This window comes from Dama dama, chromosome 1, assembly GCF_033118175.1.
Source record: "Dama dama isolate Ldn47 chromosome 1, ASM3311817v1, whole genome shotgun sequence".
NCBI lineage: Eukaryota > Metazoa > Chordata > Mammalia > Artiodactyla > Cervidae > Dama > Dama dama.
In genome coordinates this window covers 79,356,100-79,381,668 of record NC_083681.1, presented here as the reverse complement: position 1 = coordinate 79,381,668, position 25,569 = coordinate 79,356,100, and the positions used below count along the sequence as shown (strand labels likewise).

Sequence of the window (25,569 nt, the reverse complement as noted above, 5' to 3'; positions counted from 1 at the left end):
AATCAATTTCTATTGATTAAGGAGGTCAAGAACCCTGGGTAGTAACAAGGACAGCAGCCCAGAACCCTCTGGGACCTGCAACCACTCAGACAACCCAAGTTCTCGGGCCCCTGGCCCTGCAGCCAGGGACCCTGGGACTCGGCTCCACCACCAGTGGGCTAGCCCTAGCCCCAGGAACTGGTCTCACCCACCAGTGGGCAAGCATCAGCCCCAGGGCCCACTGGGCCAAAGCCCCACCCACCAGACTGTGGCCCTGATGCCAGCCCAGTCTATCCCAGCCCACTCACCAGCAGGCCAGCACCACCCAGGACACCCTGGCCTGACCATTCTGCCAACCAGCAAAACGACACCAGCTCCAGGACACCTTGTTTGGTGACTAGCCAGAAAGATATCCATTTGTGTATGATAGCAAAAAGCGTCATTTCTTTATTAGACAATTATTTCCTAAAAATCAGCACGGAAAGGATCAACAATTAAATGAATAGATAAAAGAGATTAACAGACAATTCTAGGGAAAAAATACAAATTATATCAAACAAGTGAAAAGATGTCCAAACCCATATCAAAAGGATTTGTGGTAAATTATAAAGCCAAATTTAAAACAAATTTAATCTGATTATCATATGCCATCAGTATTTATCAGGGTTGATTTTGAGAATGTGGACAAAAATATTCGCACAAACTGTGAACAGGAGTGTAGCTGTTTGTACAACTTCAAAGATGGCAATAGCTATGACCATTAATATTTTAAATGCATGTATCACCTGAGCATTGATTCAAACACAACACATACATCAACAACTTCACTTCCAGAAGCTCATACTTGCACACATTCAAAAATATATTTTCATTGCAAAATCACTTTTCATAGAAAACATTTAGGAACAACATGAAAAAGAACGGAAACATTAATTTCAGTCTGTCTCTATAAAGGAGTATGATGTAGTACGAGAAAAATTAAGGTTGAGCTCTAAATGGACTGCTAGGAAAATACTTCACAGATGTTCCTACAAAAGCAAAGTTTATCTACACGGAAAAAAAAAATACATGTATTTAAATACAATTGCTTTTACATAGATTATTACCAGATGGATCTTAAGAAATAGAGTGCCCCTGCAGAAGTGGACTAGAAAATATATTGAAAGATAAACAGGAAATGTATTCTACACTTTCTCCCATTTTGTATGGTTTGAATTTTTACTAATTATTATTATCTATTTCACTTCAGCTGTTCAAAAAAAATTAGAGTTACATGAAAAGTTTTGTGTATAATGACACTGAAATTTTATAAAGAACACTGAGTATATAGCATTAAATACTTTAAATAGAATAATAAAAAGAATAACTTAAAAGACAAGAATCTAACTAAAAATAAATACTGTCTGGAAAAAATTAAAACAGAAAAAAATGCATAAATTGATTAAAAATCAGTGTAACTGTATAAAATTTCCTTCACTAATCTGTTACATGATATTGGCTCCTTCAACCTTTCTTACATCTTTTAGGTACAGTGATAAGGAAAATATTACAGACCTTGCATTCTACCATGGAGAGGAACTATCCATGTTATTAACAGCACAGTTGCATAGTTATAGTACAACTTTTTATATTATAATTATAAATTCCTAGAAGAAAAAGAAACCAGCATCAGATTTGAGAAAGCTACTGAATTCCAAGGAAGTGGTCTCTGATGTCAAATGACCCCCTTCATGGTGGATGATACACTTTTTTTACCATAAAATACCATGTTCCTTCTCCAAAGCTTATTCATGGCATTTGTCATCTCTGAGTTTCTCAGAGTGTAGATTAATGGGTTCAGCATGGGGGTTATGACTGTATAAAACACACTTAAAGATTTGTCAATGGGGAAGGTCTTAGCAGGTCTCACATACATGAAAATGCAGGGGACAAAGAAGCAGACAACCACAGTGATGTGGGAACCACAGGTCTGGAGGGCTTTCCGCCTCCCTTCCTGACTCAGGTTCTTCAGAGAGTGCAGGATGACTCCGTAGGAGACGAGCAAGAGCAGAAACACAAGAGTGCAGATCAGGCCTCCATTTGCTGCTACTAAGAGGCCAGTGATGTAGGTGTCAGTACACACCAGTTTCAATAGAGGGTACATGTCACAGAAAAAATGATCAATGATATTGGGGCCACAGAACGGGAGCCCGAAAATAGTGCTAAGCTGAATAATTGAGTGCAGAAACCCTCCAACCCAGGACAGCACCAGCAACGCGACACACACCCATTGCCTCATGATCACCAGATAATGCAAGGGCTTACAGATGGCCACATAGCGGTCATAGGCCATCACCAGCAGAAGGAAGACCTCTGATCCACCAAAAAAGTGCTCTGTAAACAGCTGGGTCATACAGGATTGGAAGGATATGGTATTTTTCCCTAAGAACAAGCTTGAAATCAGTTTGGGAGAAATAGATGAGGAATAAATGACATCCATAAATGATAAACTAGCAAGAAAAAAGTACATCGGCGAATTCAGGATCTTACTAAACGTTACAGTCACCACAATAAGCATGTTGCCTAACATGGTCAAGATGTAGAAGAACAAGAACATAACAAAAAGGACTTTCTGCTCCTTAGGATTCTGAGTGAGGCCCAGGAGGACAAAGTGAGTCACATTGCTTCTTGCTTCCATCTATTCCTTACAGGTGCTGACTTCACATATGAGGAACAGTTTACCTATGAATCAAATCAAAAAATTAAAAACACCTTTACATGGATTATAAGCTTAATGTACTTTATTCACCCAATGTGTTAAACCTGACATTAGGATCATAAAGTCAAATAAGAATGTTTCCCTATTCTCAGTGATTAGATGTATGATGAGGGGTCAGACCATAACAACCAATTTTATAAGTGTCACTATAAATAGGTTCATATGGATAAGGGTTAACATTTCCAGAATGTGTATAATCAACTCTGGATCTGGGAAGGTTTCTCAAAGAAAACAATACTTCAACTGAGTTTTATAGGAAAAGTGAAATAATAAGAGTGGATAAATAGGGAGTTCCATGAAAAGATGAACCAAGTATAAAATCACAAAAGTGAAATATTTAAGTAAAGAATCATTTAAGGTAACTTACACATTCAAAGTGGGGAGAACAAATTTAGGAATAAATATGTGTATGCAACTATCTAATTGACATATCCAAACATATCAATTTAATATTTATTAAAATAAATTTTAATCATATTTATTAAATGTATTAAATACATTTTCAATATTCCACAATTAACCTATTCCTTCCTAAATGTTCTCCATCTCATTTTGTGGTAGAGAATAGTTTAATAAAAGGAAATATTAACATTGTAAGAATATCTATCATTTTTATGCCAAACTACATGTTAGATGTTATCTCTGCTTGGACTTCTCAGATGGCTCAGTGATAAAGAATCTCCATCCAAGCAGGAGACAGGGGTTCAACTCCTGGGTTGGGAAGATCCCTTGGAGAAGGAAAGGGCAACCCACCCCAGTATTCTTGCCTGGGAAATCCAACGGACAGAAGAGCCTGGTGGGCTACAGTCCATGGGGTGGCAAAGATTTGGATATGACTTAGGGATAAACAAATCTCCATGCTTACACTGATGTTTTATGTCTCCATATGTATATGTATAAGTGCATGTACTCTGTGCACTTATAAAATCACATTTAATGTATAAAATTTAGTCTTCACTGTAAGAAATATTGTTAACTTCATTTTTTAAAGAAACAGGCTTATAATATTTAATTTTCTAAAATCATACATTTTTCAGTGAGAGAAATTGAATTTTAAACTAGCTCACTTCAAAAATCTTGTGATTTCAGGAAAAGGTTTCTAAATGTTCAATTCTTATAAATCCAAGTTTGCAATTTCCTACATAGTAAATAAATCTACACAACTGAAAAATCCAGCATCTACTATTAACTGTTATAAATTTACCTTTTGGATTCCTGTTCACAGTTAGCAAGGAGCCTTTTCAACTATCTCGTAAAGACATAGAAATGTCTTCAATCCAGTGTGAACACCAAGGACAAAAACCTGCATTATTCCTAAAAATATATTTGATTTCACATTACTATGTCAGCCCCTTTACTTCATTGAATTTTCTAAATATTTCAGAAAATTGTTATTACTCACCTTGTAGAAATGTTTTTTTAAAAATTCCCCCAAAATTCCATATTACAAACAGAAAAAATACTTTTTCCAGCTTAAGGTAATTAAAACAGCAGAGAAATCTATGTCATATAAGTTAACAACTATTTTGAAAAGGAAGTTGCTCTAGTAACTAAACTGTTTTCCAGTAACTTCAATAAATAAAAATAAAAGTAAAATACTATGCAGCTTTTTTCCCCTACCTCTTTCTATTGTGTTAGTATAGCAAAAGAAACTACTGAGATTTTGAGAGCTCATTATTGAAATAGTTATTGCAACTCCTGAAAAAGGTATAATAGTTCTAAAGAGGATAGCATCATCCCCCTGACAGAGGCAAAGATCATGGGATCTTATACCTTCTAATCAGATATATCAAGTCATGAATTTGGAGTGTATCCAAGATTGCTGCTGCTAAGTCGCTTGTCGTATCCGACTCTGTGCAACCCCATAGACGGCAGCCCAGCAGGCTCTGCCACCCCTGGGATTCTCCAGGCAAGAACACTGGAGTGGGTTGCCATTGCCTTCTCCTATCCAAGACAGACTCTTGCTTAATTATATTCCATGTGATTTTCCACCAAATCTTAACAGAACATCTCTTTATAAAGATACTGTTAGACCAATGACATAACTGGGGTCAAGAAGATGTAACAAGGAGAAAAACATAGCTTCAGAACCATTATGGAACTTTTGCCAGTAGAGAATAAAATATTAGCCCTCTCATTTTGCTGCAAGACAAACGAATTTATCACTTATTTCCCCATTTACCCATAGGAAGATTTTCTTTCTTTTTATCTAATTCTTAATGTTTTCTGCCTGTAAGTGTGGGGCTGGGTATGATAAAATTTTATCTCCAGTTTAGACGCAATAGCATTATTTATCCAATCTATTTTTTTTTAAGTTTTATTGAGGGCCTACTTTGTGGCAGGTTTTATACTGTGAGCCAGAGAATGAAGCATCAGTAAAGAGGGGAAAAAATCAGGACAAAAGTGCTACTGCATTCACCTTGTATATAATACAGCCAGTCATTTAAAAACTGAACAACTTCCCAGGTGGTGCTAGTGGTAAAGAACCCACCTGCCAATGCAGGAGACTTAAGAGACCTGGATTCGATCCCTGGGTCGGGAAGATCCCCTGGAGAAGGAAATGGCAACCCACTCCAGTATTCTTGCCTGGAGAATCCAACAGCTAGAGGAGCCTGACGGGCTACGTCCATAGGGTCACAAACAGTCAGACACGACTGAAGTGACTTTGTACACACACAATAAGATAATGATGATCTGTGATCCATGCTAATAAAACAAAACACAGGGAACTGTGACAGAAAGTAAGAGGGAGAGAGTACAGCAGACAATAATAAAAGGTCTTTAGAAAGGGTAATAATTTTAGCTGGAATCCAACAGATGAGAAGCAATTACAATAACAGTGTTACATGTCCTAAGCGCCGATGTTGAAAGCAACCTGGAGAGTTGAAGACCCTGAAATGTCATTGTGCCTGAAGTGAAATAGGGAAGGAGCAGACAGAACAGACTGAGGCTGAAGAGAGAGACAGGACAAGAACCCTGAAGAACTGCACAGATCTTGGTTAGGAATTTGGATTTAGCTTAATGTTTCTTTAAAATTAGAGTGATCTTCCCTCGTGGCTCAGACAGTAAAAATCTGCCTGCAATGCAAGAGACCTGGGTCCAATCCCTGGGTCAGAAAGATTCCCTGGAGAAGAGAATAGCTACCCACTCCAGCATTATTGCCTGAAGAATTCCATGGACAGACAAGTCTGGTGAGCTCCAGTACATGGGGTCGCAAAGAGTCAGATACAGCTGAGTGACTAAGCACACGTGCAAAGTAAGATAAGCAATCTTTTAGTTAAGGAAAGCATCCATCTCATAAATATCTGAAAAATTAAGGAGGCAGAGCCTCTTGAGAAGTGCTACCAAATGCTATGCTACAGTACCATAGTGCCAGGATATACACATAAAGAACTATTCTACCCATTTGTGCTTCTGAAGTGAAGACTAAAGTGTTAGTCCCTCTGTGGTGTCTGATTCTTTGTAACCCCATGGAACCCACCAGGCTTCCCTGTCTATGGGGTTTCCCAGGCAAGATTACTGGAGTCGGTAGCCATTCCCTTCCCCAGGGGACCTTCCCCACCCATGGAGCAAACCCGTGTCCCGCATATCTCCTGCACTGGCAGGCAGGTTCTTTACCACTAGCGCCACCTGGGAAGCCCAGACACAGTTACTACAGAGGACATGAGTCTGAGCAAGCTCCAGGAAACGGTGAAGGACACGGAAGCGTGGTGTGCTACAGTCCATGGGGTCGCAAAGAGTCTGACACGGCTGAACAACAACAAAGCAGGAATTCAGTTAAAAAAAAAAGAAAGAAAGAAAGAAAGAAGAAATGACTATAGTAGTCTAAATTTTTTCTCTAGATTCCTTTTGGTCCTCTGTTTCTGCTTTTCTTTCCGTCTGTAAGGTAGAGACACAAACGTTTGAATTTTTCTAGGAAAGAACAACTTTCTATGAGATAAATGAAGCCCATTTTATGAGACCCCATCCCCAACTGTAGTGAACACTGGGAGTGTGTGATTACCCAAAACTCTCTTCAGGGCAACATGCATAAATTGTTAGTTTCCAAAGTGTAAACCCATTTTCCCTACCTAAAATCCAGAGAGCTACATTCCCCGGTCCTCCTGCAAACTGGATGAAAATATTTGACTTAGAATCTGACAAACAGGAGCATTTGTGCAAGGCTTTGGGTGGATACTAGTTATCTGGGCTAAGCAATTCTGAGAATCATATTGATTCTGAGGTCAAGAGAGTGGTGGCACTTTTGCAGTTTAGCCAGTGATAGCATGATTGGCATCAATAGGATGGCATCTCCCTACGCATCCCTGTCCAGTCCAGATGTGCTTCTGCAAGTTGTTCATTTTCACTCAGATTAGAATCTATGGCCCAAGTCCTTCTAGAGATCTTTAAGCCATTTATTTGCATATACTAAATACTAAATTGTTTTGTTTTAGATGTTAAATACTGTCCAACTCTTTTGCAACCCCAGGGACTGCAGCCCACCAGCCTCCTCTGTCCGTGGGATTTTCCAGGCAAGAACACTTGAGTGGGTTTCTGTTTCCTTCTCCTTCTCAGGGGATCTTCCAGACTCAGAGATAGAACCCACGTCTCCTGTATTGGCAGGCAGATTCTTTACCACTATGCCACCTGTGTTAGTCCCTCAGCCATGTCCAACTCTTTGTGACCTCATGGACCATATAGCCCACCAGGCTCCTCTGTCCGTGGAATTCTCCAGGCCAGAAGACTGGAGTGGGTACCCCTCCCTTTTCCAGGGGATCTTCCTAGCCCAAGGATCGAGCCCAGGTCTCCTGCACTGCAGGCAGATTCTTTACCATCTGAGCCACCACGGAAGCACTGAGCCACATGGGAAGCCTGTATATATAAGTGTATATATACATGCATCCATATATATATAAACATGCACATATATATGCTGGTGTTGGAGAAGACTCTTGAGAGTCTCTTTGACTGTGAGGAGATTAAACCAGTCAATCCTAAAGAAAATCAACCTTGAACTTTCATTGGAAGGACTGACACTAAAGCTGCAATACTTTGGCCACCTAATGCAAAGAGCCAACTCTTTGGCAAAAAAGTCAACCCTTTGGAAAATACCCTAATACTGGGAAAGGTTGAGGGCAGGCAGAGAAGGGAGCAACAGAGGATGAGATGGTTGAATGGTATCACAGACTCAGTGGACATGAATTTGAGCAAACTCCAGGAGATAGTGAAGAACAGAGAAACCTGGGGTGCTACAGTCCATGGGGTCGCAAAAAGTCAGATCCAACTTAGTGACTGACCAACACAACATAGTTAAGATTATAATAGCAGTGAATTTTTATTTTAATAATACAATAATAATAGATGGCAAACATTTTTTTATTTTTCAGGAAGGTATAGAAAAAAATAGAGAATCAGAAAAGATGAGTCAGCATATTAGAAAGTTGTGGAAAGAGAAACTGGAAAATAAATACTCTAGGATTCCTATTTTCCCCAAATGCTTTCTTTTGTTTTGAAATTTCATGGGCAGTGAACAGCTGCATTTTAACAAGAAACCAAACTGGTTCTGACAGTACTCCAACATGTGACCAAGAAATGGGTGATAAATATATCTAAAATGAATATTTTTGTAATGATGTGTTCCTATTAGGGCCTCTCTTCAGATTTCCGAATGTCAGCATCAGTATACCTCTGACAAATAGTGTTCCCTTGGTCCTAAAAACAGATATTATCTTTAATTCTTCACCATTTCTGTAAATATAGAGTTCACTTATTTTACTGTAGAGCACGGGGATCTCTGCTCACTGTTACGTGGCACCCTGGATGGGAGGGAAGTTTGGGGGACAATGGATACATGTGTATGCATGGCTGAGTCCCTTTGCGGTCCAACATCATTGATCAGCTATACTCCAATATAAAATAAAAAGTTTAAAAATATATTTATTTATTTGACTGCACCAGGTATTAGTTGTGGCATGTAGGGTCTATATTTAGTTGCAGTGTGGGAACTCTTAGTTGCTGTATGTGGGATTTAGTATCCTGACCAGGAATTGAACCCAGCACCCTGCATTGGGAGCGCAAGTCTTAGCCACTAGACCACCAGGGAAATCCAACTCTTTATTCTGTACCCTCAGAAATGCAAAGGTAAACAATACTGTGAGGTAGTTCTGAATCAAAAGATGACTTCCGAGGGGAAATTATGAAAACAACACAAAATAACCCTAACACTTACATGATAAAAAGTTAAAATTATTTTATGCCGTTTTCATTACTTCCCCTCTGAAGTCATCTTTTGACTCGGAACTTCTTCACAGCAGTCTTTACCTCTGCATTTCTGCGGGTGTAGGATAAAGAATATAAGGTAAGAGTTAGTATAAAATATAGACGTGGCTTCATTGATAGAAAAGGTCATAGTCTGAGGCAGATATGCAAATATGCAGGGCACAAAGAATAAAATAACCAGAGAGATGTGAGAGACTCAGATGGAGGGGGCTTTGCACCTGCCATTCAAGCTGTGAGCTTTCACAGTGTGTAGGACCACAACACAAGAGTCATCAAAAGGCATTCAGTTTAACAGGCAGATAAACTCTCAGCTGGCAGCAATAAAGTGTATAAGTATTCAGGTAAACAACTTTCGACAGAGTTCATGATACACATGAATTCTATGTCCCTGGGACCAAAAAACGGCAGCCAGACTGTAAAGATCCACAGCGTTGCATGAATAAATCTTTTAATCTAGGTAACTCCCAGATATGGCCATACCTCTATAAACTTAGATGGTGAGGTAGTACAGATGGATACATAGTAGTCATAGGCCAGGCCCATCAGTAGAATGATCTCAGCCACGTCAACTGATGGTCAGCAAAGTTTTAAGTCATGGATTTCCTCAAAGAGATGGGTTTTCTTACAGTAATAATGTCAGCTAACATTTAAGAGATCAGGCAGTAAGAACAGCAGCTATCTGTAAGGGATTAAAAAACACAGAATATGTAAAGCTCTAACAAAGAGGATAAAAAAGACAATGAAAACACCTACCCTCTTCATGGACAGGCGTTCTCAAATCTCTAAAGGTATGAACCCTTCCTAAATTATTCTTTGTAAGTCAAAAATTGACACAGAATTTTTTTGACTGGCCCTTTATTATAAATTTAATTTGACAACATACATATGCAGGAACAGACATAATTCTGAAAAAGAAGAGTAATGAAGGAGTTCTGGGCTTATTGGATTTCCAAATGTTCTATAGAAGAATTGTTGTATCATGCATTAAATAGTACATGACTGAAAAAAATCAGTGGAACAAAATAAAGTCCAGAATTGCATCCACATAGATGTGGAACTTTAGAACACAATATAGTTAGGATTTCAAATCAATGGTGAAAGATAATTATGCAACTACTAAAAATGTTCATTTAGAAAACAATAAAATACAATTCTTAACTCCTTATAATCAAAATAAATATCTGATGGATAAAACATTTCATATAAAATATAAAACCACAAAAGTGCTAAAATATTAATATCTAAAAAATAAGGAATAATATTATATTTAGAGAGAAATGAGCAAAACTTTTAATGATGAAACAAAAAACACATAAAGTATTCATAAATCTGACCAAGTATATAACCAAAAATATCTACATAGCAAAACAAATTCAAAATCAAATAACAGGTCAGAAAATTAAGTACATACATAATGATTTTTGAAAAGATTATTTCCTTAGTATATAATTGCTCATAGAAGTATGACAAAGAAAATAATCAAAAATATTAATAGACAATTTAAAAATAAATACAGCCCTTCACTTTTACTCTGTATGTGTCCCTTGTTTTGAGGTGGGTCTCTTGTAGACAGCATATATAGGGGTCTTGTTTTTGTATCCATTCAGCCAGTCTTTGTCTTTTGGTTGGGGCATTCAACCCATTTACATTTAAGGTAATTATTGAGAGGTATGGTCCCATTGCCATTTACTTTGTTGTTTTGGGTTCACATTTATACAACCTTTCTGTGTTTCCTGTCTAGAGAAGATCCTTTAGCATTTTTAAACATGTGAAAGATGCTTAAATCAATTATATTTAAAGAATTTCAATTAAAGTACACAAATGAATTATAAATTCTTTAATGAATGAACCATATTGTCGCATCCCCAAAAACTGATCACTGGTTGTTAAGAAGGTAAACAGGATATTCTCAGACTGTGGGCAGAAGTGTAGGTATAACCTCATGAATCATTTTGAAAATAACTGTGAATATCAACATTTTAAACATATATTCCCTGTGACCCAAAATCTCTACTTCTGGAAACTAACATTTCTAAGAACACATAATCAAGAAGTTACATATTTATCACAGAATTACACATCACAGGAAAAGATTGGAAATGACATGAAAAGTACTGGATACACGAATTCAGGAATCTTATAAGGGAAAATCACATATTATAAGAATAACTGAGAATGAGATATATATAGACTGTTATGGAAAGATCCTTACTGTGTTTAATAATAAAATGTAAATATTTATTGCAGACATTTGTACACATAAACATAGATAAATATACCTTTTTTGTAAAAATGCTTGAATAGTCTTAAGAAACAGACTTATGACTACTCTGGGGAAGAACACTAGGAAACACTGAAAAGGATGGATAGGTGGTTTGGTTTTACAGGTCATTTTACTAAGCTTTCAAAGAATAAATCATTCCAACTGTACATGAATACTTCTTATGAAGGCAAAGAAATAGAGGAAAACAATAGAATGGGAAAGCCTAGAGATCTCTTCAAGAAAATTAGAAATACCAAGGGAACATTTCTTGCAAAGATGGGCACAATAAAGGACAGAAATGGTATGGACCTAACAGAAGAAGATATTAAGAAGAGGTGGCAAGAATACACAGAAGAACTGCATAAAAAAGATCTTCATGACCCAGATAATCACGATGGTGTGATCACTCACCTAGAGCCAGACATCCTGGAATGCGAAGTCAAGTGGGCCTTAGGAAGCATCACTACAAACAAAGCTAGTGGAGGTGATGGAATTCCAGTTGAGCTATTTCAAATCCAAAAAGATGATGCTGTGAAAGTGCTGCACTCAATATGCCAGCAAATTTGGAAAACTCAGCAGTGGCCACAGGACTGGAAAATGTCAGTTTTCATTCCAATCCCAAAGAAAGACAATGCCAAAAAATGCTCAAACAAATGTGCTCAAAAGCACAATTGCACTCATCTCACACGCTAGTAAATTAGTGCTCAAAATTCTCCAAGCCAGGCTTCAGCAATACATGAACCATGAACTTCCAGATGTTCAAGCTGGCTTTAGAAAAGGCAGAGAAACCAGAGATCAAATTGCCAATATCTGCTGGATCATTGAAAAGGCAAGAGAGTTCGAGAAAAACATCTATTTCTGCTTTATTGACTACGCCAAAGCCTTCGACTGTGTGGATCACAATAAACTGTGGAAAATTCTGAAGGAGATGGGAATACCAGACCAACTGACTTGACTCTTGAGAAACCTGTATGAAGGTCAGGAAGCAACAGTTAGAACTGGACATGGAACAACAGACTGGTTCCAAATAGGAAAAGGAGTATGTCAAGGCTGTATATTGTCACCCTGCTTATTTAACTTCTATGCAGAGTACATCATGAGAAATGCTGAGCTGGATGAAGCAGAAGCTGGAATCAAGATTGCTGGGAGAAATATCAGTAACTTCAGATATGCAGATGACACCACCTTTATGGCAGAAAATGAAGAAGAACTAAAGAGCCTCTTGATGAAAGTGAAAGTAGAGAGTGAAAAAGTTGGCTTAAAGCTCAACATTCAGAAAACTAAGATCATGGCATCTGGTCCCATCACTTCATGGCAAATAGATGGGGAAACAGTGGCTGACTTTATTTTTCTGGGCTCCAAAATCACTGTAGATGGTGATTACAGCCATGAAATTAAAAGATGCTTAATCCTTGGAAGGAAAGTTATGACCAACCTAGATAGCAAATTAAAAAGCAGAGACATTACTTTGTCCACAAAGGTCCATCTAGTCAAGGCTGTGGTTTTTCCAATGGTTAGGTACGGATGTGAGAATTGGACTATAAAGAAAGCTGAGCACTGAAGAATTTATGCTTTTGAACTGTGGTGTTGGAGAAGACTCTTGAGAGTTCCTTGTACTGCAAGGAGATCCAACCAGTCCATCCTAAAGGAGATTGGTCCTGGGCGTTCATTGGAAGGACTGATGTTGAAACTGAAACTCCAATACTTTGGCCACCTGATGCGAAGAGCTGACTCATTAGAAAAGACCCTGATCCTGGGAAAGGTTGAGGGCTGGAGGAGAAGGGAATGACAGAGGATGAGATGGTTGGATGGCATCAGTGACTCAATGGACATGGGTTTGGGTGGACTCCGGGAGCTGGTGATGGTAGGGAGGCCTGGCATCCTGCGGTTTATAGTGCCGCAAAAAGTTGGACACAACTGAGCAACTGAACTGAACTGATATATATATGTATACATTTTATATGTGTATTATATAATTTTAAAACTATTTTTAAATGTGCAAAGGACATGAACAGCAATATCACAAAAGAAAATATATAAATGCTAAATAAGAGCATGAAAAACAGTGCTCTACAAAATTAGCAACAGAGAAGCAAGAAATTAAAACCACAATAAAATACCAAGATCCAAAGGAAAATAACTTCAAATGAAAAGAATGTAGAACAATTGGAACTCTCTTGTGTTTAGATTTATGTTCTCATTTTTACTGCTAATATTTCACACTGACAAACTCATACATACAAAGAAAGAAAAGTACTGTAAGATGGAGCCTTCTGGGTGGTTTTGTGGCTACTTAAACAGCCCTCTGAGAAGTGAACAACAACATTTGCACAAAAACTCATACAGGTCACACACACACACACACACACATATATATATATATATATATATATATATATATATCCCAAGTTACCTTGAGCAAGAAGAATAGAACTGTAGACCAACCAATTCCTGATTTCTAAATCAGGAATAAGCCATCCACATACATAGTCAACTGAACTTGCACAAGGGTGTCCAGAAAAAGAATGGTTCCTTCAGTAATGGCTTGTGTACTCTGGATAATCACATGCAGAAGAAGAAAATCAGATCCTTATCTCAGAGTATACAAAAAATAAAACTCAAGATGGATTAGACTTAAATACGAGACAGGAAACAAACAAACAAAAACTACTTGAAGACAACACAGAGAAAATCTTGACATTGGTCTAGGTAATGATTTTTTAAATATGACACCAAAAGTAAAAGTAGAAAAGTGGGGCTGCATTAAAAAAAAAAAAAAAAAACCTGCACAGCAAAGGAAGCATCTGGAATAAAAAGGCAACCAGTGAATTGAGAAAATATTTGCAGCCACAGCCACATGTCTGATACTGGGTTAATATCCCGTATACATAAGGAAGTTGCATAAATCAATAGTGAAAAAACAATTAACCTAATTTTAAAATGGGCATAGGAAATTTCTCAAAATAATACTTATAATGGCCAATAGGTAAATGAAAAAGTGTTAAATGTCACTAGTTATCAGGAAAATGCAAATCAAAACAGCAATGAGGTGTCACAGTTATATGGTAATTATAAAAAACACAAAAATAACAACTGTTGGTAAATATGTGAAAAAAAGGAAACCCTTGTAAACTGAGAAAGCAATTATAGAACATAGAATGGAGATTTCTCCAAAAATCAAAACTAGAACTACATCTAATTCAGCACTTTCACTTCTGGGTATATACGCAAAGGAATTAAAATCAATTATGCTGAAGAGATATCTGGACTCATGCTCATACACAATAACTGGAATACGGAAATAATACATATGTCAGATATATGGGTAGATCATGTGGCGGGTGTGTGTGTTTAATTGCTATGATGTGTCAGCTCTTTTGTGACCTCATGGACTGTAGCCCACTAGGCTCTTCTGTCCATAGGATTTCTCAGGCAAGAATACTGGAGTGGGTTGCCATTTCCTTCTCCAGGATACGAAGCACATATATATAATAGAATATTATAGTTTTTTCCTTAAAAGGAAACTTCATTTGCAAGAGCATGAAATGAATCTGGAGAACATTATGGTAAGTACAGTAAGCCATGTAGACAAGGGAAATGCTACATGATATTACTTATATGTGTGTGTGACTGCTAAGTCACTTCAGTTGTGTCCAACTCTTTGCAACCTTATGGAATGTAGCCTGCCAGGCTCCTCTGTCCATGGGATTCTCCAAGCAAGAATCCTGGAGTGGGTTGTCATGACTTCCTTCAGGGCATCTTCCTTACCCAGGGATCAAACCCCTGTCTCTCATGTCACCTGCATTGGCAGGTGGGTTCTTTATCACTAACAGCATCTGGGAAGCTCCATTACTTATATATGGAATCTTAAATAGTCAAACCTATAGACGCAAAGAGTAGAATGCCAGGGAGGGAGAAATGAGCAGAGATTGAAAAAGGGGAAACAAATTTCAGTTATGTAAGGATGAATAATTTCTGGAAGTATGCTATACAGTGATGTGATTATAGTTAACAATATTGCATTGTACACTCAGAATTTCTAAGAGGATGGATCATGTTATCACCACAAAAAATGGTAACAACATGATTGATAAATATGTTAATAGCTTGATTGTGGTGATTATTTCACACCGTATACTTATATCTAAATGCTGTTATACACCTTAAAAACAAAATTTTATTTGTCTGTGATACATCAATAAATCTGGAGGAGGAGGTGGAAGGGAGAAAGAAAAACAGCTTTTAGACTCAAGAACTTTCAAAAGGCTGTCATTAATTGTGTGTCTCCAGTGATCTAGCTCTCAAGCAATCAATAATGGTTTCCAAAAAAGTTTTAATAATTGATAAGAAAATACAAACTCTCCTATGACAGGAGTCAACGGGGATTCTACATCACATGTCACACACAGGAATTATGCCACTTTGCTATTGACAAGACATTCAGCTTTCTTAACAATCCAGGTGCTGATAGAAAAGAGGGACTCTCACAGATTTAGGTTCCAGGTGAAGGGAATACTGAGCTTCTCCACTGGCTCAGCTCGTAAAGAACCCGCCTGCGAATGCAGGAGACACAAGAGATGTGGGTTTGATCCCTGGGTCAGGAAGACCCCCTGGAGAAGGAAATGGCAACCCACTCATGTAATCTCATCTGGAAAATTCCATAGACAGATAAGCCTGGCAGACTTCATGGGATCACAGTTGAACACAACTGAACTCCCATGCACACACGAAGGAAAAACTATTCCCCACTTTACAGTGAGTGTTTCTCCACACTGTCGTTCCAGAATACTTGCTTCTAAACAGAGCCTTTCCATCAAATGAGATAATTAATTCCTAGGAGAGAAAGCAGCATCTATAAGACATGGTCGCTGGACCTTATCAAAGCCTCTTTGAATATCTATGAGTATACAAGAGCAAGGTGGAAGTGATTTGTCTTGCTGTTCACCTTTCTAGAACAAGATTCATCATGCGCAGAATGAACCATTTGAATATGCTTCCTTTACACTCTGTTTCTTGTGCTACAGAACCACTGACATTTATTCAAAATCAGTTCTCCATAGTATTTCCAATGAACCCATTCTCAATTCAAAATCAGAAAGCAAGTTTTCTGTGAAGACCGTTTGAGGCTTTAGAAGCTAGATGGAAAGATTTAGACTTCTAAGAACCTTTTATCTTTTAAAACAGGTTTTATGAGATATAATTGATATACTAAGAACTTATACATGTTCACTGTATAAAATTTCTTAACAACTGTTCATTTCAGAGTTAACAAGCTCTTCTCAAGTGTTGCACCTTTTATACTGAAAGTTACTTGCTATAAGTTAGTTTGAACACGGAACTGCTCCTGAACACATTCAAAGATCACTAAGATCATGTGAAAAGCTAAGCTAAGTTTTGCAATAATGCTGATGCTTATTTTAATTTGTTACTTCACATGTATAACTCATTATTTTTCAACACTTTTCCAATATAGTAAAAGATTATTTTATCCACATTTCAACTTTTCAAAAGATATTCATAAATATTAACTTAATTTGACACTTGAAAATTCTGAGACTTGAAGAGGTTAAGAGGAACCCAGCTCTATGACAGCAGGCACCATGCTTGGCCATGAAATATCTTCTTTAATGATCAGGACTAATAATGAGGATAAAAACAAAATTTAATTATACTTCACATACATGAAAGAGAAAATTACAAATATCAGTAGCATAAATCACCAGTAGTCTCATCAAGTACAAATATGGAGACCCTTTCTGGGGAAACCCGCTATGGATAATAACAGCCTCTGTTGTTTCTTTGAGAGTAAAATTAGTAGCAGTTCTTCTGGAGCTTGAAGCAGGTTAAACAGTTCTCTGTATTACTACTCCAAATGTTAATCCTCCACAGCTGTATACACAGTCACAAAAGTAACTAAAAGTTCTTTTTGTGTCCACAGCAGGTGGGTGTGTTCATACATAATCACTCAACTATTGATCTATGAAGTGGATATTATTATTTAACTTTATAGCTGATAAAACAAGAATGTAAGATGCCAAAGAAATGTACTTCAGATGAAAGAATTTGCAATCGGAAGAACCAGGATTCAAACTGGGTCTTTTCTGATTATCAAACCAAACCATTTAACCAGCAGCATAGACTTTCTCAACATTTTGCAGAAAAAGCTGGGGTCCTATTCTTTGAAGTGGTATCAGAGAAGGGAGAGTTAGGTCTGAGGAAGAAGTCAAGATGAAAGGGCTATTCAATGAAACTATTCAGTTTCCTTACTACTTGGGAGCTCAGAGATATCAATGTGTGTGTGAGTGTGTGTGTATGTGTGTGAGTGTGTGTATGTGTGTGTGAGTAGATGAAATTTATCAGCATAAATTTGCTTCTCAAGTAGAATTAAAGTAATCAAAAGTATAATAATTATGGTCATTTCAAAAGGAGGTTACTAGTTCTCCATTGTTTATTATAACATGACAGTATAGAGCATGGATTACAATTTGGAGCAAAAAATAAAGATGCATAATCTGAACTAATCTTAGCTCTGCCTAAATTTTTAGCTGCTTGGCCTTGAAGAGAATCCTTAATTTCTCTATGCTTCTATTTCCTAATGTGTAAAATAAGCATAAAAATAATGATAGTAACCATCTTGTAAGTTTGTATCAAGGATTAAAACCAAATGTCTGCATAACACTTAGAGCACCCTCAATGTGCAGTTTAGTTAATATTAGCACTTTTGTTAAACTATTAACATTAGTCTATGAGATTGTTTCCTCATGTGCAAAATGAATGATACAATACCAACCATGCAAATTGTTATTGCTGGGAAAAGAAAGCATGTGATAGTATACCATGAATATAGCAAAAAATCATTGGAATGTACATGCTATACCTATTGCAAAGTGATTAGGTTTAGTCAACATGCGTTATGAATACTTTTAATTAGCTCTTGTACCCATTCTTGGGCTTTCCTGGTGACTCAGTGGTAAAGAATCCAGACATGAGTTTGATCCCTAGGTCAGGAAGATCCCCATGGAGAAGGAAATAGAAACCTGCTCCCGTATTTTTGCCTGAAAAATCCCATGAACAGAGGAGTGTGGAGCAGCTATAGTCCATGGGGGTCACGAAAGAGTCGGACGTGACTTAGCAACTAAACAACAAGAGCAACCTGTTGGGAAGAACCCTGGAGGAGGGCATGGCAACCTACGCCAATGTTCTTGCCTGGAAAATCCCATGGAGGGAGGAGCCTGGTGGGCTAGAGTCCATGGGGCCGCAAAGAGATGGACAGGACTGAAGCAACTTAGCAGATGCACACTGTAGTGTTACTCCTGTTTCAACTATTCTAAGTACTTTGCTACTGTGGTTTCTCTCTCCATCTTCCACCTGTTCACTGAAACCTGCCAACTTCATCCAAGACACACAAAATCTTAGTAGAATAACATCCAAGATTCTCTCTTCATCAGATTTCTTTCATCCTTCCACTCATATTTTCAATGACCTTCCATGGTCCCCCATTTCTTAGAGAGTAAACAGAAAATTTCTAAGCTTTACATCCATCCTTTACCTCTTTTCACACTTAATTGCTATTATCTGGGAAATACATGACTTCAAGTTAGACTCTGAACCATTTCAGATGATTAAAGTCTCTGGCCCATGGGTTTACAGAAGTTCCTCACATCTACATTATTAAAAGAATTTTCTCCTAGGAGGTAATTGGAATAATCTTAAGAACTCAGAATTGTTTCTTCATTAAAAAAAAAAAAAACAAAACAAAAACAAGAAAGAATTCACACTCGGTAAAGTCTGGGTATTTATTACTTATTAGAATGAAGAAGTTTAATAAGCTTAAGAATGCATAAATTAAAATTATGTTTCCTTTTGATAGCTTTGGACAGTGAATGATGGATTTGTGATCTCCAAAGAAGAGGTTTAGCTTCAGAATCAGGGACCACGCTTGATCACTCAGAGCCTTTGTGTGGCAGAAGTCTTATTACAATGAAAAGGACAGAGAAAAGCTTCTATCATAGACATCAGAAGGGGGACTGAGAGGGCCTCTTATCAAGTCTTATCAAGGCCTTATATACTTTTACCAGACCCGCTCCCAAAACATACATCTTAAATTCAAAAGATTAGAACTGACAATAGAAAGGTCTTACCAGACCCACTCCCACAACATACGTCTTAACAAGATTAGTCAGAAGGTTCCCTTAAGAAGGAGAAACATGTCCTTGAGCAAGATCCATTGTTGTTACATAATCATTAGTAGTACAGAGCTTAATGAAAAACCTACCCTTGAGCAAGATGAGTTGTCTTGTTGTGTAATCATTAGCTCTGGGCTTAAAGAAAGTTCATTTTAAAAGTTATTGTCATGAAAACTCAGTTTAAGAAAAAAAATGGGCTTAAAGAAAGTTAATTTTAAAGATTATTCTCATAAAAGCTCAGTTTAAGAAAGAACATTTTATGTGACTAAGACAAAGCAATGTAGAAAAAGATGTTTATATCTTTCTCCTCCTCCAGAGCCCTGGACCATTTCTCTTTGAGGGCTCCAGACTCCTTATCAACCTACCTAAGAATTAACTCTCTCACTTTTAGGTCAGGAATAAACCATTTCATGAAACACATGGAGAACAGGAACAATGTGACAGAGTTTGTTCTACTGGGGCTCACAGAGAATCCAAAGATGCAGAAAATTGTATTTGCTGTGTTCTTTGTCATCTACATCACCACTGTGGTAGGAAATGTGCTTATCATGGTCACCATCACTGCAAGCCCATCTTTGGGGTCCCCCATGTACTTTTTCCTGGCCTATCTCTCCTTTATTGATGCCTGCTACTCCTCTGTGTGTGCCCCTAAGATGATTGTAGATTCACTCCATGAGAAGAAAACCATCTTATTTAATGGATGTATGACCCAAATCTTTGGGGAACATTTCTTTGGAGGTGCTGAAGTCATCCTGCTCACTGTGATGGCCTATGACTGCTACGTGGCCATCTGCAAGCCCTTGCACTATACAAGCATCATGAACTGGCGGGTGTGTGGGCTGCTAGTGGGAGTGTCATGGGCGGGAGGCTTTCTTCATGGATTCATACAGGTCCTCTTCATCTTCCGCTTACCCTTCTGTGGCCCTAATATCGTAGACCACTTTATGTGTGACCTGAACCCTTTGCTCAGTCTTGCCTGCACTGATACCCACACTCTCGGGCTCTTCATTGCTGCCAACAGTGGCTTCATCTGTCTGTTAAACTTCCTTCTCCTGCTGGTCTCCTATGTGGTCATCTTGCGTTCCCTAAGGGCCTACAGCTTGGAAGCAAGACGAAAAGCCCTCTCCACCTGCATCTCCCACATCACAGTGGTCATTTTATACTTTGTGCCCTGCATATTTGTGTACATGAGGCCTGCAGCTACCTTACCTATTGATAAAGCAGTTGCTGTATTTTATACTGTGATAACTCCCATGTTAAATCCCTTAATCTATACCTTGAGAAATGCCCAGATGGAAAATGCCATTAGGAAATTGTGTAGTAGGAAAGTTACTTCAGGTGTCTTATAAATGTGCTTTAGAGCCAAACATTAATTCGTCTGATACAAAGGTCAAAGTGTATTTTGGATGATTTCAACAAGGAGTATGTAAAGAATAAAGAAGTAAATTATTCACTGCAAATTATACATTCTGCACTGAGGGGAACAGAAATAAGTTCTCAGAAAAAGAGAAAAACATGTATCAAAACCATTCTTTCCATCTTTAGAAAATTCTACCAAATTGAGGTTTATTTTTACTAGTTTCAACCTTGTATGTGGATTCATAGATTTTTTCATCTAATAAAATGAAAGAAGTACTAAGTAGATTAGTATTTACCAGTAATCTCTCTAACAACACAAAGAGATTGTTATAATGCTGCTATTATTCCAATTTTACAAGTGGTGGAATTGAAGGAAAAGGGATGGTTTCAAAGCACATATACCAAAGAGTCAGTAATCAGAATCAGACCCATTTCCCTGACCGAAATCGTAACTGCCTTCATAGATAGCCAAGAAATGATAGAAAGGGAAGAGAATTACTAACTACCTTTTATTGAGACAGAGACTATGCTGGACACATTGTGCATAGTACATTTCATTTTGCTACTATAATTAAAAATCCAATAACTTTTCATTGCCAACTGTTCACCTCATATATTATAGTTGATGGTGATTTGTTGGCTGTAACATGTAACTATTTTATTGTTATAAAACCCAACACAATAGTGGGTTTTGATGAACACATTAGAACAATTATCCTCCAATTAAACATAAATATATTTAATAATAAAATTGTCCATTGAACATTTATAATAGTTGAATCGAGGTTGCATGATTTTTTTAAAATTTCCTAGTAGGTTTCATAGCACTTACCATTGTTCACGTCACCGTCTTAGGTTGAAAAACCATCCATAAGTGTGATGACTCAAATAAAAGAAACTCTTGATGTCAGATAGGAATTTCTATCTATTAAATATGCAGTCATATTCCATAAAGAACTTGCCTGGTATATTATGATAGTTTCTTCAGAGTAGCACAATATCTGTTTAGTAATAAACATTGAATGAATAAATAAAAGGTGAAAGCAAAATAAAATCTGAAAGAAATAAAGAGGCAAAAAAGGCACTGTATTTGAGAGAATTTTTTCCTACCTTTTATTTAACTTTATTTAGTTCAGATTCTGAGAATTCTAGGTGAACTGTTTAGGGAAATCACAATTTCTTTTACTCTTCCTTTTGAGAGAAAGAAAGAAAGGAAAACTGAAATTATCAGCAATATGAGCAAATAATTTACCTTGATGTTTTTCCTGTCTCAGCAAGATTTCATTATCTTATATATATATATGAGCTATTCATATTATATTTCTCTGTTAATCTTTACCTTTTGGCAACATTTCATTATTAAATTTTTTTTAATCTGTGACTATATCTACATACAAAGCAATTTCATAATAAATGTTTTCCATTATTCTTCTGTCCTTCATTCATTTATCGGTAAATATTTTTGAGCTCAAATAATGAATCAGGCACATGGACATTTGTTGGGTCTTCAGTGACTAATAAAAACAGATTTAGGTCCTGCCTTCGCAGAGTGTAGGATCCATGAAATTATACTCTAGAGCTCTTGTGACTACAGGCTGAATTCAGAACCTAGTTTAGACTACATCTTTTCTTCTCCTACCATAGTAGCTTCATTAAATCCCTTCTTCTTCCATAAAATCCCATCTCAGGATCTGCATCTAGGGAAACCCATCTAAAATGAAGAGAGAGAGTCCAAGAAATATTTGCAAATTATAGACAAGAGAACTTAATAGAAACTTGGTGGATAACATTGTGGAATGGACTTTTGAAAATAATTACAGGACCAGATAGATGACAGTTTTTAGTAAGACCTGGGACAAAGTGCTCCTGAAGGCTGACATGCTCTATGTCAGCAACAAATATATGCTGAGGTTTCTCCTATAATGAAGACATACTTAATGGTGAAAGGTTGAATGCTCACCTCATAAAATCAGAACATGTTCACTTTCATCACTTCTATTTAATATTTTTCTGAAGAGTAATATCAGAAAAATTAGACTAGAAATAGAAATAAAATGTATACAAATTGGAAAGGAAGAAGTAAAACTATACTAACGAATGACATTATCTTATGTAGAAAAAAATCTAAATAATCCACACACACAAGAAAACTTAGAATCAATGCAAAACTAGCTATATTTTAATATACTAGGAATTAACAATTAAAAAAAAAATTTAAATAGTTATGTAGGCAGAACTATCAGAAAGAATAAAATGCTTATGAAGAAATTTTACCAAAGTGGTGGATAAACTGTACACTAAAAACTGAAAACATCACTAAAAGAAGTTAAAGAAGACCTAGGTAAATAGAAGGGCTTTCCGCATGGCTCAGTGGTAAAGAATCTGAGTGGGTTCCATCCTTGGGTTGGGAAGATTCCCCAGGAGGAGGGCATGGCAACCCACTCCAGTATTCTTGCCTGGGAAATCCCATGGACAGAGGAGACTGGAGGGCTGCAGTCCACGGGGTCACAGAAGAGTCAGACGGGAATTAGGGAGGAAACAACCACGCAACAGCATATTACTGAGCCATGAAAACTCAGAGTTAAAAATTTAAATAACAAAGAGGCTTAAATCCGTTCTATTATACCACCTCCAAGTGATTGTTCATCTCTGCCTGTGTTCTTCAGTGAAGAGCATGAGGTACCAGAGCATAACCAATAGTGAAATTATATGAAATTATAAAAATGTAGTTATACACAATCTTCCAACAAATTAGATGCTTGCTTATTTTTAAGTTTTACAATAACAAAAATTATTACCAACAAAAAATGGAAGTCTTACTTAAAGCTGTATAATAAGCAAAAAGTATGTAGGATAAAGAGTCATATCCCAGTATATATCTCAGTTCTGACTTTAACTTAAGGCTTGGTCATATTACACCATATATTTGAGCGTCAATGTATAGAAAATGGGTTCAAAGAATTAAGGATAAAATTCTTATGCCAGTTATCAATTAATTGACTCTGAGCTACACATAAACCCATTATTGCCCACTCCATATTAATGAAAATGGATCCTGTAAGCATTTCTTGCTGGCCTTGACCTGACATGATGTTAAGCTTGATCAGGAGAAGTGTTCAAAGAGACATCTCTTTCTGGATTAAGTATGTTTCTTTTTCATCTTGTTCTGGCTCTGTAGCTTTCAACACTGTGTGTGTTATAATCGTGGGAGGCAGGAGGGATGGCACCCACTGGTGCTTCCTCCCGCTTTTACTGACACTTCCACGGACACTTTCCCATTGGGTCACAGTGGCCCGTCTACAAGGAGATTCCAATAAATTGCACAGGCAACCCAGTAATCAATCTTCCAACTCAGTCTAGATGTACCGTGTGTGTGTGTGTTAGTCACTCAGTCGTGTCCAACTCTTTGTGACCTCCTGGACTGTAGCCCGCCAGGCTCCTCTGTCCATACAATTCTCCAGGCAAGAATACTGGAGTGGGTTACTATTTCCTTCTCCAGGGGATCTTCCCCACCCAGGGATCAAACCTGGGTCTCCTGCATTGTAGACAGATTCTTTACCATCTGTGCTATCAGAGGGGTGTTTTCTACCAGCCTTTCTCCACCTGCACCCAAAATGGGTTTTTCCTGCTTGCCCCTCAAGGCCTGAATTCCTTGTTCATGACCTTCGGTCAACCACCGCTGCAGTGGAAGGCTCCTGTCTTGCCAGTTCCAGAGACATTTCATGCCTGCCAACCTCTTCAGCGATCAAGAAATAGTTCTGGACCAAGGCAACCCAGTCAAACTTTTCCACCATTCAATGGACAGCAGCTACACCTTCTCCATGAGACTGGAATCACAAGTTTGGGGAGGATGCTCACATTCTAAATGTGTTCCTTCTTTGGATGCTCATCTCTCAGTGGAAGTCCTTCTTTGTAGAACTCATTACCTCCCTCCCTTTAAAAATAGATTTATTTAATTATTTTGGCTGTGCTGGGCCTCTGGTGCTGCACATGGGCTTTCTCCACTTGCAGCCAGCTGGGGCTGCTCTCTGCTGCGGTACATGGGCTTCTCATTGCAGTGGCTTCTCTTGTTGTGGAGCACGGGCTCTAGGGCACACAGGCTTCAGTAGCTGCAGTGGGCTCAGTAGTTGTGATTGCCAGGTTCAAGAGCACAGGCTCAGTAGGTGTGGCACGTGGGCTGAGGTGCTCCATGGCATGTGGGATCTTCCTGCACCAGGGATCAATCAATGTCCCCTGCATCACATGGCAGATTTTTAACCATTAAACCACCAGAGAAGACCTTATTACCCTTTTACAGATAATACCCTGCTATAATTAATCATTGCATGTGAACTTTTTCTGCCCAAATTGCACTGTGGACTGTCTCCAGGCTGGACCCTGACTGATACAATATGGAAAATACCAAAAAGAGTGCCAGCCATGAGAAACAATATTTCTTTTCACTGTACAACCAAGATGCAATAATCAGGAAAATTCCATAAAAGAATCTATATTGAGTCCAAAATAAATAAATATTAAACATGCTATTTTCAATAATAAGCAGTAACCAAGATCTCAGTGTTACATAATAAGACAATTTAATAGCAATTTTATATTCTAGATTCTTACCTTTTTGCTTCTGATGACATTTGAGATAAACAGATTATGCAGTTACAGTTCGATCACTCAGTCATGTCCGACTCTTTGTGACCCCATGGACTGCAGCAGGCCAGGCTTCCCTGTCCATCACCAGCTCCCAGAGTTTACTCAAGCTCGTGTCCATCGAG

At 37.7% G+C, this 25,569-nt stretch overlaps 2 protein-coding genes across 2 annotated transcripts; one reads left to right on the top strand and one right to left on the bottom strand.

The window, feature by feature from the left end:
* Window positions 1-1,693: 1,693 nt before the first annotated feature.
* Window positions 1,694-2,656, bottom strand: LOC133070269 (olfactory receptor 4A47-like). The gene has a single exon (XM_061162269.1). It carries the CDS (start codon window positions 2,654-2,656, stop codon window positions 1,694-1,696), a length of 963 nt encoding a protein of 320 aa, XP_061018252.1.
* A 17,207-nt stretch (window positions 2,657-19,863) lies between these two features.
* On the top strand, window positions 19,864-20,793 carry LOC133070211 (olfactory receptor 4C46-like). Its single transcript, XM_061162141.1, has one exon. It carries the CDS (start codon window positions 19,864-19,866, stop codon window positions 20,791-20,793), a length of 930 nt encoding a protein of 309 aa, XP_061018124.1.
* Window positions 20,794-25,569: the final 4,776 nt, after the last annotated feature.